The 13,577-nt window shown below is 52.0% G+C and overlaps 1 protein-coding gene across 2 annotated transcripts; it reads left to right on the forward strand.

Annotated features, from left to right (window-relative positions):
- The first annotated feature begins 688 nt into the window (after positions 1-688).
- Positions 689-11,445, forward strand: Bgn (biglycan). Of its 2 annotated transcripts, XM_040744753.1 has the most exons (9): positions 702-845; positions 2,956-2,995; positions 7,577-7,828; positions 8,161-8,273; positions 8,720-8,933; positions 9,544-9,654; positions 9,802-9,895; positions 10,018-10,156; positions 10,978-11,445. In XM_040744753.1, the coding sequence occupies exons 3-9, from the start codon at positions 7,588-7,590 to the stop codon at positions 11,173-11,175; spliced, it is 1,110 nt and encodes a 369-aa protein (XP_040600687.1). In that variant the 5' UTR covers positions 702-845; positions 2,956-2,995; positions 7,577-7,587; the 3' UTR covers positions 11,176-11,445. The 2 variants fall into 2 exon arrangements, with proteins under 2 accessions (XP_012981310.1, XP_040600687.1); XM_013125856.3 differs by lacking the exon at positions 2,956-2,995 and having other exon boundaries at positions 689-845.
- Positions 11,446-13,577: the final 2,132 nt, after the last annotated feature.

Consider the following 13,577-nt stretch of genomic DNA (forward strand, 5'->3'; position numbering starts at 1 on the left):
GGTTGAGCAAGAAGATGAGGGGCTTGGTTCCTCTTCTCCAAATCAGCTTTGGCAGCTTCTCAAAGGCTTCAGGGAATTAAGCCAAAAAGGCCTCCAGGATCTGGGGGTAAATCCCTCTTTTTAAAGAAGGAGGGGATGGGGAGCCTACAGAGCCTCTAGGAGCCTAGATCAAGCCCTTCCAGAAGCCTACAATCCTCTACTTCTCTGATCCCCAAACCACCCCCTTGTTTCAAACCAGGCAGAGGTTCTGGGTGGAATTACGACAGAATTTCTGGGCCATTCACTATCCTAGCCATAAGGCTACCTCCCCTCATCTCCACTCACTTTCTTCTGCCTGACAGCATTCCAGCAAGCACCTCAGTGTCCCCATTTGGGCAGTGGAAAGTTTGACTCTGTGAGGCTGTCTGCCTGGAGAGGTCTGTCCCTAAGTAAGTGAGTGTGTGTCCTTTCAAACTGTGCTTGAAGCAGGGGCCAGGGTGGTGGGCATGGGGGGAGGGGTGCCACACAGCCTAGCTGTCTACAAGAAAATTGCTTCCTTTGAAGCTGCCAGGGGGGGCCGGGAAACCTGCCCTCTCCCTCCCAGCTGCCCTTCCTCCCTCCTTCTCTCCTCTGCTCCACCAGCCCCCTTCCTCTCCCTCTCCGCCCCCTCCCTGTTCGTCCCCTCCCTGTCGGCCCGCCCCGCCCAGCCGTTAGCCTCCCTCCCACCTCTGTCTCCCTCTCTCCACGAACTGCCCAGGAGTGAGCAGCTGCTCCCGGTTGGCTCTGCCTGACGACAGACACAGGACAGCTTGACATCCTAGTCCACCAACTAAGCAGCCTGCACCTGGCTGCTTCTCCCTCCTGAGGTAGGGCCTGCTCTCCACAAAGATCTCAATCTGTCCTCACTGTCTTCATTGCTGGCTATGCTGTCACCTCACTAACTCAGAGATGCTGGCAATCCTGCTGCCCCCACAGCAGCCTGCTGCATCTGCTTCCTCAATCTGTAGTCTTACTGTCCCACTATCTGTATCTCAACTGCTTCATGACTGCTCTCTCTATCCTCCAGGGCACCCACCAAGGGCTCCTGGTTTGTGTCCTTTCATCATCACTCTGTGGCCCCCTTGGTCCTTATCCCATTTCTGCCTCTTCTCCACACCTTCTTCTGAACCTTTTCCCCACCCTTCCTTTCCCTTTCCCGTCTAACCATGCTTAGTTGCTAAACTTGCCCACGCTTTGCCTCTCTGCCTCTGTGGGGGTGGGCAGGAGCTTCCCCTGGGTTGCTGCCTAGACCGTCACTGAGGCAAAGCTGGGTGACTGGCATGCTGGCTCTACCCACAGCCCTACCGCTTCATGGCAAGGCCTAGGCACACCCTCCACTCCTAGCCTTGCTTTCCTAGCTCAGCCTTTCTTGGGGACTTGGCACCTGGCCAGGTCAGGGAGGATGGGGCCAATGCAAAACTTAGCACTGGCATAGTCTACCCTTGGAGTAGTCTGAGAGACTTGTGCTCCCAGGTATACCAGAGATCCCTCACCCTGGTATTCCACACTTACCACAGATGAATGCCCTGCCTCTACCCTCTCCTGGGCAAGGTGTGGGTCCACAAAGCCCCATCTATAGGGGACCTGGGTTGCCTGCCTGGTTGCCTCAGTCCTATCTGTTTCCAGAACCCTCTTCAGCTGAGATGCAGAATGGGCAGAGGATAGGATGGATGTAGAAAATTGAGCAATTGTGTCATGTTCCCAGGGATATATATGGCTTGGGGCCCAGAGGGGCCTGTCAAGGGATTTAGGAGGGGAATCAAGAGAGACAGTCATTTGAGCATTAAAGGCTAGCAGGAGTGGAAGGTTGGGGGACCGGAGTACCCTGTCACTGCCCCAGTGGTGGAACCAGGTTCCCATGGCCACAGGACCCACAGGACCCTGCAGGGAGGAGCTAGCTATAGGTGGGGCCGGCAGAGGAAATCTTCATTAGGCCAAGGACGGCTCCAATTTCATCTTTAGGAGCTTCTGCCCATGCTCCTTTCTGCCTTGTAATGACTGGGATTGAGACAAGCTGAAGATGTTTCCTAGATGCCAGCAGGATTCCCAGGGACTGGCATCTGGACATGCCATCAGTTGCCTCTGCCACCTACACTCTAGGAGACTTGTGGGTGGGCTGGGTACTCTGTGTTGAACATGACTGTGTGTGGCTGCTGAAGGCCAAAGGGGGTGAACATTTGAAGGCAGTCAGTGTGGCTATACTGACAGGAGGGTGTCGGTCTACCTTTAAGCCACTAGGGCAGGGAAGCAGGAGGAGGCTCTGAGCCACCCACAACACCCCCTGACTACCTTTATATCCACCATGACTCCCTCCTGCTCTTTGTCCTGCTCTCAAATGCCCCACCCATCTTCTAGCCTGCCCCCCACATCCCAATAATCCTAGAAGCAGGCCTTCCCCATTGTAGGAAGGCCAATGCGTTGTAGGGAGACACCCCAGCACAAGACCTCCCTCACACCAAGAAGTAGGGGCAGTGTGAATGAATGCTCCTGGATACTCAGGTGTGGACGGACCAAAGATTGCAGGGCAGGTACAGTCCCCTTCTAAAGACAAGCTAACCAGGGACTTCTGCTCTGGCCCTGTCTGCTGAATTCTGGAACAATTGACATTATTCCTCACTCCTTCCTCACCTCCAGGAGACTCCTATTCCTTTGTGCTCGGACACACTGGGCTGGGGAAGGCCAATATCATCACATATCACACCTTGGCCACCCACAAAGTCCTTTCTGCAAATGTCACCACTGGGGAAGAGAGAGTGTGATTCACACTTGTTCCACATTCAGACCTCAGACCATCCTCCGTCTTTCCAGAAAATAACAGATTCAGGTGTTCTCAGAAGAAGTCTAGGGTTTGCTGGGCCAACTATTCTGGGGCTTAAGAGTGGGGCTTTGTCTCTTATCCTCTTCCAGGCCAGTAAGTTCCTTATCCCATTTTTATAGCCCACAGTCAAAGGCTCCTTGGATATAGCTGGGACTTCAGGTATGTCTCTTCATTCTGATTACCTTCTTCCCTGATTCCTCATTGCTCTAAGTCCAGAAAGTCCCAGGTGTGGCCTTCTGTGGGCTTTAGTGGCTACCTGGCTGCAAGCATTCAGGAACCTAGTCATCCTGGGAAAACTGAAAATGAAAAGGCTCATGGCCTTTCCCGCCACAGCCAGAGCTCCTGGCAAGCAGTGCAGGACCTGGCATTGGGGAGAGAGTTAAGGAACCCCAAGACCCGGGAAGGAAGGGGGCCTTCTGGGATCTGGAAACCTATTGCCTTGCTACTCTCTCCTGAGCAGAGAAAGACAGACGCAGTGACATCTCATCCTGACTTTTACCTCACCTTGAGGCCGTGAAAAAGTTTGGGACAAATTCTCTTAGCCTCAGTTTACTAGATGCTTACCAAATGTTAAATATGTTATGGTCACTTGGGTTTGGGTAGGTAAAGAAACTACTTGAGTCGCCTTTTCCACCATTGAGAAGTGACAGCATCCTCCTCTCCTTTAAAAATTCTAGCACATGGTGAGTAGGAGCCCAGACTTTGTTGGTAAGTGGGAGGAGGTGGGCAGACACATGGGCTAAGTGCTAGAAAGCCTCCAACTGATCAGGGTCATCTGCTGTCAGGCTCCTTTCCAGAAGTTTCTCAGTAGGGTGGGGACAAGCAAAAGAAGACTCTGTCTCGATGCACCCACCACCTCTGTTTACCCCAGACACCTCTGATACCAGCATTTAGGTATAGCCCACCCCTAAGTCTGTTGGTGAGGTGTATCTGACTTCATAATTACTCTGTCAACGGCAGGACCACAGGTAGTAAAATGTGGTCCTGACTCTGCTCATCTTGCAGCATACAGGAAAACACACATTCCATCCCTCCAGTTGACACCTAAATGTTAGGCTGGAAGTAGGTGACCTTGGAGGGCAAAAGGAAGCAGGTCAGTTGTCAGCTTAACTTTGATGATCAGGAAGGAAAATACTGTCAAGTGTCTCCTGTCTCACACATTTCCTCACCTGCACAGTCCCAGGAACCCAGCAGAACTTGGTAGAAGGCAGCATCTTCCATTTATCACAGTTGGGGTAGGGTTGTTCAGCAGGGCCCAGTGCACCAGGAGGAGGCTGCTGAGACTACACTTGGTGTCTGCTCCTTGGCAGCTGTTGGCCCCACATCTGTAGACAAGCTCCCATAGCCTGCCAGACCTCAAGCCTGGCCCCTGCCGCCCTTGGCCTGGCCTGAATGCCTGGCACAGCCCTTCCATGTTCTCAGAGACTGCCAGCACGTCTTGCTTGGCTGTGGCCTGGAGCAATCCTGCATGGAGAACTACACTGGCTTTCAGAGGAGCAGACAAGGAGGGCCCTATTGGAGTGGGGGCACAGGCTCCAGGAAGCCCATTCCCTTCCCTTGTTCACACCTGTGGTCGCCGAGCTCAGCTCACCATGATGACCACTTCTTTCCTTTGCTCAGAGCTCACTGTGATGGAGCATATGGATAGCCAAAGAGGCCAATGAAGGGAACCTGAGGCCCTGAAGCCCCAGTAGCTGGGGAAGTGGGATTGGAGGAACTTTCTATAGGTCTTAACAGGGTCTGTCCACAGAAGATCCCTTCCTGACTTTACTTGCCTCCTCAGTGTATGGAGATAAGGACTTAGTTTGACGGAGTTGAGGAAGGGAGGCATATTAGACTATCTGCAGCACCCCCAGTCACCGTAACCCCAGTTAGTGATTTTCCACCCATTCCAGGTCTCTGAATTACCTACTTACAGGCTCAAAATTTCCCAGAAGTTACCCTCATTCGTGGACCAGAAAGCTCAGACCCTAGAATGACTACAGATCGACTCTGTTCAGGCTGAGTAAACGGAGGACTTGGGAAAAATCAGCTCCTCTTTCTAGGCCTCAGTTCTCTATCCATAAAGTGGCACTACTGGTGGTGTAGACATGAAGAAGGCCTACCTACCCTCTGCACTCTCCTAATTTAATGGAATCCCTTCTTTGAGCCCTGTGTCTGGCATGCCCACCCCCTTCCCTGCAGAATATGAATATTGAATCTTGTGCCAGTTTTCTCAATGAAAATGAGGGCTGCACTGGGAAGCCTGCCTGGTCCCCACCCCTTAAGCCTTGAGCCCTGAAAAATCAGTCAAATTCCATCTTCCCTCTGTGTGGGCCTTGAGCCTCCTATTCCAGGTTGAGCCTGGACTGGAACTGACAACAGGCTGTGATCTCCCTGTATCTTTCTCCTAGCCCCTTGTGGATCCCCACACCAATTTCCCCTCAAATCTAGTCATATAAACCCCACTAGGGTTCTGTAGCTCCTTTCTCTGGATGGAGGAGCTTGTAATCTGAACAGGCTGTAGAACCTACAGAGGAGCATCATGCCCTGAGTGTCTGTGGGCCACACAATGCCTCTCAGGAGGATTCCTGACTGGGAAAAGGCTGCCCTGTGGAAATCTCCCAGCCAGTCTAGTTCCAAACTATCTGGGTTGGTTCCACTAAGATAGTCCTCTGTCCAACTATGTCCCTTATCCATGTCATCTTCCCTGGTTCCTGAGTTGTCCAGGTGGACTGAGGGTCCTGTAGATCACCTGGGCATAAATTCTAACCTTGATTTATTCATCCTCCTGCAAGGTAGCTTTGGCAGAGAGGACAGGCAGGTGGGTGGGCAGTGCGGGGGAGGGGGGAGCAGTGCCTCACTTTGTACTTGCCATTCCATCTTTCTCTCTTGGCCTCCCTTCTGCCTCTTCTGCCTTCTCTGGACTGCTCTTGCTCCTCCCAGCCATTCTGGAACATCTGCTCTAGGCAAGATCCAAACTCTGTCCTGGAGGCTGAGAGACAATTGGTCTTTGTAGCTACTCTGGAGTCAAGACCTTCTGGGGGATGTCCTGTGTCTTGAGGCTACTTGGAATGAATGAGTAAGGCTGGACACTCACCCACCTGAGGACTTCCTGTCACTCACCCAGCTGAGGACTTCCTGTGACCTAAGGAGTTATCACCATACCCACTTCTGCATATCAAAAAGAAATTGAGCCAAGCCTTTGGCTGTGTACCCTACTTTGCTGCATGACCTTTGGGGATCAGAAAGGGTGCTCTATTCTCCCCAGGAAGCAGCTTGGCACGAACCTCTGGACAGGCCCTTCCGTCCACTGGTATAAGAAGGGAGCCAGGGCAGGCCATGAGAACTACTGGGGTTGGGTCTCTTTGTGTGGATCCTACACACACACACACACACACACACACACACACACACACACACACACACACAAACCTGGGACTTTTCAAGCAACGGCACAGGGTGAGATTTCTTCTGGGGTTGACATCCATTAGATGAGCAGTACTTGAACACCAAACTGGGGTGTTCAAGCCCCCCCATGATTGATGATGAGAATTTCAAACGAGCAGTGATCCCAGGCCACTCATCAACTGGACTCCTTCCACTTTTGCCTCCAGCAGTTGCGATCGGAGGGCCTTATTTAGCACAAATGGAGCCCCAAATGTCCCAGCTTCCCCACCAAAATGTACCCCATATAAGGCACATTGAGCTGGGGCTGTTTCAAGTCTTCAAGAGGCTGAGCTTCCTGTTCACACATGCACCAGGACAACCCCAGAAATCCAAGCCTGGGAGTCTAGCAAGGCCAACATGGATTCCCTATTTAGAAGATGGGGTGAGCAGACCAAAATAGCTTGAACCTTTGCCATAGAGTTGGGCAAGGAGTGGTAAGAGAGGCAGGGTCTCTGACCTTGTCCTGCAAACTAGGTTCTGCTTGGATGGTTGAATGAAGGAATAAGAAACAGGAGATGTGGGTGCTGGGGACAGGCTCAGGCAGCACAGGGTCTCCACTCCCACCCCACTGCCTCAGCTGGGGGGCCTCTAGACAAGCCTAACCCTGCCCTGTTACTATGGCAGCAGCCTGCTCTACTTGGGATCCTCTCCATGATTCCAGGGCCGTGGGCACAAAGAAAGAGCAGAGATACATGTGGGAGAACCAAGTTTGCAGGCTGAGTCCTGGGAAATGAGAGGAAAGGACAAGTGCTGATCCCTAATTCACAGGGTGCTCTCTCTCTCTCTCTCTCTCTCTCTCTCTCTCTCTCTCTCTCTCTCTCTCTCTCTCTCTCTCTCTCTCTCTCTCTCTCCTCTCCTCTCCGAGCAACATGGGCTCTGTGGAGGGGCTCAGACTGTGAAGGGAATGACTCACTCATCACACAGTTAAACTAATAGCATCCAAATCTTCCAAGCTCACTCTCAGAAGGGATTATCCAGGTGACTGGGATTCCAATAGCTGGGCTTCCTCTCAGCCTCCAATTGGCCTCACTGACCTCCAACCCTCAGGCAGTGAGGCAGGCTCTGGCTGACTCAATGGTGGTGGGCGCTGCCTTGAACTAATTGGAAAGACATTTCATTGCCCAATGAAACTACCTCCTTCTAGGAAGGGGAGTGAAGTGGAAAGAGTCTCCCTCTTGACCAGCCAGTGCTCCTACCCTGACTGGTGCCTCTTACCCATACCTCCTCCCTCTGCTGCCTCCTAGTCATCCCTTGTGAGGGATAGGGAAACACACTGCCAATACAGAGACGCTTCTCACTTTTTGCTCCCAGGAACATTCGCCATGAGTCCCCTGTGGCTACTCACCTTGCTGCTGGCCCCGAGCCAGGCCCTGCCCTTTGAGCAGAAGGGCTTCTGGGACTTCACCTTGGATGATGGGCTGCTCATGATGAATGATGAGGAGGCTTCAGGATCAGACACCACCTCAGGTGTTCCCGACCTGGACTCTCTCACACCTACCTTCAGTGCCATGTGTCCTTTTGGCTGCCACTGTCACCTGCGGGTTGTTCAGTGCTCTGACTTGGGTGAGTTGCTAGGAAGTTTAAAGTGAGGGTGTCTAAAGAGGTATAGGCCCTTTAAATGGGTTGTCATCCTATGAGACGGGTGTAGAATGGTAGGGGTGGGAATGTTATGAGTCACCACAGGCTGAAGTATTATGGCATGCATGTTTGAGGGTGTCCATGTGAAAAGCAAACAGAATGTGCAATCTCTAAAGCTGGCACCCATTATCTCAGAGTCCCTACATTTGTACCAGTGTCTCTGAGTGTGTCCATATGCATGTGTGTGCCCACCCTTTACACCTACTGTGACAACAGACTGGATGAGTACCTATGCTGATGATGGTGCTGGTTCTCAGGTCTAAAGACTGTGCCCAAGGAGATCTCACCTGACACCACACTGCTAGACCTGCAGAACAATGATATCTCTGAGCTCCGCAAGGATGACTTCAAAGGCCTTCAACACCTCTATGTAAGCCTCCAGCTGCCCCCTGCCCTTTATGAGGAGCTGGGAAGAGTTTGATGTTCCTCTGGCTGGGAGGAGGGTTCTTCACAAATGGAGCTGGGAAGAGGGGCTGGAACCAATGGAGCTAAGTCTGGAACTGCCTAGAGTGAATTGTGTGTAGGGGTGTCTGTTCCCTTTTTGACCGAAATCTTTGTATTTTATTGGCTCCTCTGAGCAACACAGAAAGAATAGATTCCATTGTAGCTCTTGTAGAAAGTGAGTAGCAAGCTGTGCCAGACAGTAATTGGCATTCCCAGGGCAGCTTGCCATGCACTCTGCTCACAAACCTCCATGAGACTGAACAGGTTCAGATGTTTCTCAAGTACCATCAGTAGTACCTTCAGTAGGTGGAGGAAGAGGGGAGGTGGAGTCAGGAGCTGGAATGCTCACCTTGGTCCCCTGCCCTGCCTCAGGCCCTTGTCCTGGTAAACAATAAGATCTCCAAGATCCATGAGAAGGCCTTTAGTCCTCTGCGGAAGCTGCAAAAACTGTACATCTCCAAGAACCACCTGGTGGAGATCCCTCCCAACCTGCCCAGCTCCCTGGTTGAGCTACGAATCCATGACAACCGTATTCGAAAAGTGCCCAAGGGTGTATTCAGCGGACTCCGGAACATGAATTGCATTGGTGAGAGTATTCTGTACCTTGGTGTCAGGCATAAAAGCGCCAAGTTGAGGAGATCTCCTCCAGACAGGGCAGCTGGTTACTGGACTGTCCTGTGCAGTCATGGAGAAGCCCTGTGTGCCTCAGAATGTTCCAGAAGCTTGTTCAGGACACGATGAAGGAGACTTGGGTGACTTTAACTACTAAGTTCAAGAAATAGTCTCAAAAATAGTCTAAAAGAAGATCACTATGTTTCTTGAGAACCCCAATTTCAGTAAACATTGTGGGTAAAGAGAGGGTATAGGACACAGGAAGACTGGGCTGGAAGAGAGAATGGAGAAGGGCAGCAGGAGTTGGATGACTTTCTGAGAGCCCTGACTTTATCTCTTAACCTCCACACTTTCCTCTTGCTCCCCAGTTCCCAGAGGCCAAGAACAGTGCCACAGCCCTTGAACTTAAGTCATCTTGAACAGCTGGAGTTTTCAGTTAGTTAGCTGGACTTATTCTTAAACTGCTTTCTAGAGGAGGTGGGAACAGCCAGAAATCAGCAGATTCCCAGTCCAGAAAAGAACAGGCACCGATGATGTGTGGGATGCCACTGGTTGGCTCCAGAGTAACAGAACTTCTCTCCTAGAGATGGGTGGTAATCCCCTGGAGAACAGCGGCTTTGAACCAGGAGCCTTTGATGGCCTGAAGCTCAACTACCTGCGCATCTCAGAAGCCAAGCTCACAGGCATCCCCAAAGGTAGGAAAGTGTCAATACCTGGCTTCCAGGAGCATTGAAAGGGGTTTGCCCAGTGTACTTGATCAGGGCCCTCTTCCTGGAGCAGAGAGTGGGCCTTCCACCTGCCCCAGACCCTGTACTTACCTGCCAGTATACTCTTCTGAGTAGATCTCCCTGAGACCCTGAATGAACTTCACTTGGACCACAACAAAATCCAGGCAATTGAGTTGGAAGACCTACTTCGCTACTCCAAGCTGTACAGGTGAGGCTGTGGCAGTCCTTGGGGGCTGCGGGGCTCCATCAGCAAATGAGGCAGGTCAGAAGGTGGCACTCATATCCTACTCCGCTCCAGCCTCTGAAGACTTTTAATTTACTTATCTTCAGGCTGGGCTTAGGCCACAACCAGATCCGGATGATTGAGAATGGGAGCCTGAGTTTTCTGCCTACCCTGCGGGAACTCCACTTAGACAACAACAAGCTGTCCCGGGTGCCTGCTGGCCTCCCAGACCTCAAGCTCCTCCAGGTGAGAGCTGCCTCTCTGAGAATGAGTGCATACACAACACCAGCCTCTAAAGTTCCTGATTCCCCTGACCCTCCCTCCCCCTTTTGTTTTCAGAGGCCCAGGGTAGACAGCATAACAGCACCTAGATTACTCTCTGAGCCCAATGTCATCCATACCTCACTGCAACAGGGCCCACTCTCTGTACTGAGGCAGTGCTAACTCCCATCTGTGGGCTATCTTGGGAAGGGAAGTCTCTCTCCCTGACTTAGCTTCCAGCCCCATAGGCAAAGTAGGTCTTTCACAATCCTGTTGTGGACTTCAATTTTATATCAGTTCCCTTTATAATGGGGAAGCACAGTTCATGCCAGGCTGAGAGCACCCTCTAGTGGTCTGTGTCCTTATTACCACCAGTGAGCTCCTAACCTAAGGCACCATCTTTCCTATATAGATATCCTGTCAGGATCAATGTTTGCTTCCTACTGCAGCCTCATTCTACCAAACACAGGCCCACTCCACCCATCCTTACTCACCACTCACTATACACCTCATCCTGGCCTGGGGTCAGGCATACACCGGTACCCTAATCACAGCCAACAGTCACGAACATACTCCAGTCCTCGGTTGTGGGAAAATTCACCAACTAGCCATTAAAGAGTGACCATGAAATGACACTAGGAAGTAACTGATGGAGTCCAATGTGGAGGTACACCTGACCCCTCTTACATCTGATCTCCATCTTTCCTACAACCTACAACACCTACCCGGCTGGGACAGACTGGGAAGGGTGGTGTGTGGCACTGAGCCCTGATGAAACTCTCCAGCCACATTCTCTCTTCCCCCAGGTGGTCTATCTGCACTCCAACAACATCACCAAGGTGGGCATCAACGACTTCTGCCCCATGGGCTTTGGAATCAAGAGGGCCTACTATAACGGCATCAGCCTCTTCAACAACCCTGTGCCCTACTGGGAAGTGCAGCCAGCCACCTTCCGCTGCGTCACTGACCGCCTGGCCATCCAGTTTGGAAATTATAAGAAGTAAAGACAGTAGTAGCCACCATGGTGGCCTTGGTGAGAGTCTCTGAGGAACATAGCCAGACGTTCCACAGGGGAAGGGGAAGCAAAAAAGCAAAGGCCCCCCCACATTTGTTCCCCAACACTAACTCACTGCCCCACCACAGCCTCCCCCTGGCTCCCAAGCATGCACAAATGCACATGGCCTGGCCCTTTCATCCATTCCCCTCAGCTTTTGAGATTTAAACACTCACTTATATCCCCTCAAAGACTCCCTATAAATCTTTCTTGTTGTCCATTCTGACACCCAGGTGTCTGTGGCAGGAGGAGCTGGCAAGTGAGGACCCAGCACACTGGCGCAGCTACTGTCCCATCCAGGCGTGTATTCCTCTCTTCCTCGCCCATGTCTGTCCTATAGCTCTCTTGGGCTGTACCTGCTGCCCTTGGCCTCTGGTGATCCCAAGTTCACCACCTGTCCATCACAGACATTACTAACTCCTGGATCATTCCTTCTTTCCAACCCTGCTATGCTTCCTTCTAAGGTGCTTGATATCCCCCCTGTCATCTCTCTGGACCCAGTTCATATCTCTCTGTATCTCTCTGCCTGTGCCTTTGTCTGTCTCTCTGTCTGCCTATTTCTGTTTCTGTCTGTGTTTGTCTATCTGACTCTCCATCTCCTCTCCCTCTCCCTCTCCCTTCCCCTCTCTCTCTCTCTCTCTCTCTCTCTCTCTCTCTCTCTCTCTCTCTCTCTCTCTCTCTCTCTCTCTCTCTCTCTCTCACACACACACACACACACACACACACACACACTGGTCATCCCCTAGGCTGCTTTCTGCTTCATAGGTCTCTGACCAGTCCCTGCACAAACAAATCTGGGGTAAACTATCTCCCTGATTGCCCTGCCCAGCCCTGGAGGATGCTGGAAGGTGGACACCCAGAATCCTGTCCATATTGTCCAGGAAGGGGGCCATACTCTGTTATCAAAATGAGGAGCAGGAAGCTTCCTAGCCCCTGGAGAAGCTCAGCAGGCCACCAGAGCCCCCAGAACCAGTTTGCATTGGTCCATGCCCTGTCCCCAAGATGGGTAGGTCCCTCTCCCTCACCTCTGGGTCCCTGCTGTGGTAGGGGTTGGTGAGCAGTTGCACCCAGCTGGAGGGAGTGCAGCTTCTGAGATCAGTTGTCTTTCAATTAAAGAAACACTATGCAATACGACTCTGTGTGCTACTTCTCTGGGACATCAATGGGCATTAAGAGAAGAGCAGAGGTAAAACAAGGGACATCCTCAGGTCACCTCCAAGGTTCTGCCTTTCCATGACTCCTTCCATTCCTTGCCCTCAAAAGAAGGCCCTTCTCATCTTCAGATCCAGAGCTATAAAAGCACATATCAAGTGACCAGACATAAGGCCTAGGCCGTGTCTGCTTTCCCCCTCCTTTCTTGATCCTTCCATTTCCCCAGATGTTCTTAATCTGAACCCAAAAAGCAGGCCACACCTAAGGTGACATCTGTCCTCCCAGAGTGGAGCATTTGACATGCACTTTCTGGCTATGGGATACCAAGGTAAGTCCTACTCCCTTCAAGAGGGGAACTTCAATACCCCAGCAGAGCCCTGTCTGCCTGTCTAGATGGAATTAGGGGAACCGAGTAATTCCAGAATCCCATTGCAGTCTTGCAGTGACTAGTACCCATGTTAACACTAGGAAAGAGCAGAGTGGAGGAGCCCTTGGCATCAGGCAATATATTGGTGCAACTAATTCGGCCAGCATAGTTTGCCTTCCCACCCAGCACCCCACAGGTCCCTGAGAGGCCAGAGCAGGCTGCAGCTGTATCCTAAGGGAGGGTCTAGTTTGGGTTCAAGGAAGTATGTCCAATGGGGACACAAGCTTCTCTGGAAAGAAACAGATCCCCTTATGGCTGAAGTGGACCCAGGCTAAGCACGAGGCCTCCTGCTCAGGTCATGGAAACTAGGGCTTCCCTATGCAGTGACAGCCAGTCAGCAAAAATAGAGCAGCCAAGGCCAGTGTGAGTGACAGGCCAGAAGGGGTTCACTCAGAGGCATTGCTTGTGGCTTCTCACACACAGTCATAATCTTATGCCTGTCCTGGAATCCCAGGCACCCAGTGTCTCCAGATTTCTCCTTTTGGGGATGGGAGGCGCCACTCAGTGTGGTAGCCCAGCGATAGAATGTCACCCAGTAGCATCATAGCACTATTCTGGGGCATGTGCTCCACAGCCTGGCAATCTCTGCTGAGCTGGGCAGACACAGGGCAAGGGCACTGGCCCAGGGCCAGGAGTCAGGGCCTCAGTCTGGTCCCCGTGCTGGTGTGAAGGAGGGGCAGGCAGCAATGAACCCTGGTAGAGACACAAAGATGAAGCCTTCAGGGTGTTTCTCTGGGGTGTGTTCTGGGGGCAGGATTTACCTTGACAAGTCC

This window comes from Mesocricetus auratus, unplaced genomic scaffold (assembly GCF_017639785.1).
Source record: "Mesocricetus auratus isolate SY011 unplaced genomic scaffold, BCM_Maur_2.0 Super-Scaffold_100003, whole genome shotgun sequence".
NCBI lineage: Eukaryota > Metazoa > Chordata > Mammalia > Rodentia > Cricetidae > Mesocricetus > Mesocricetus auratus.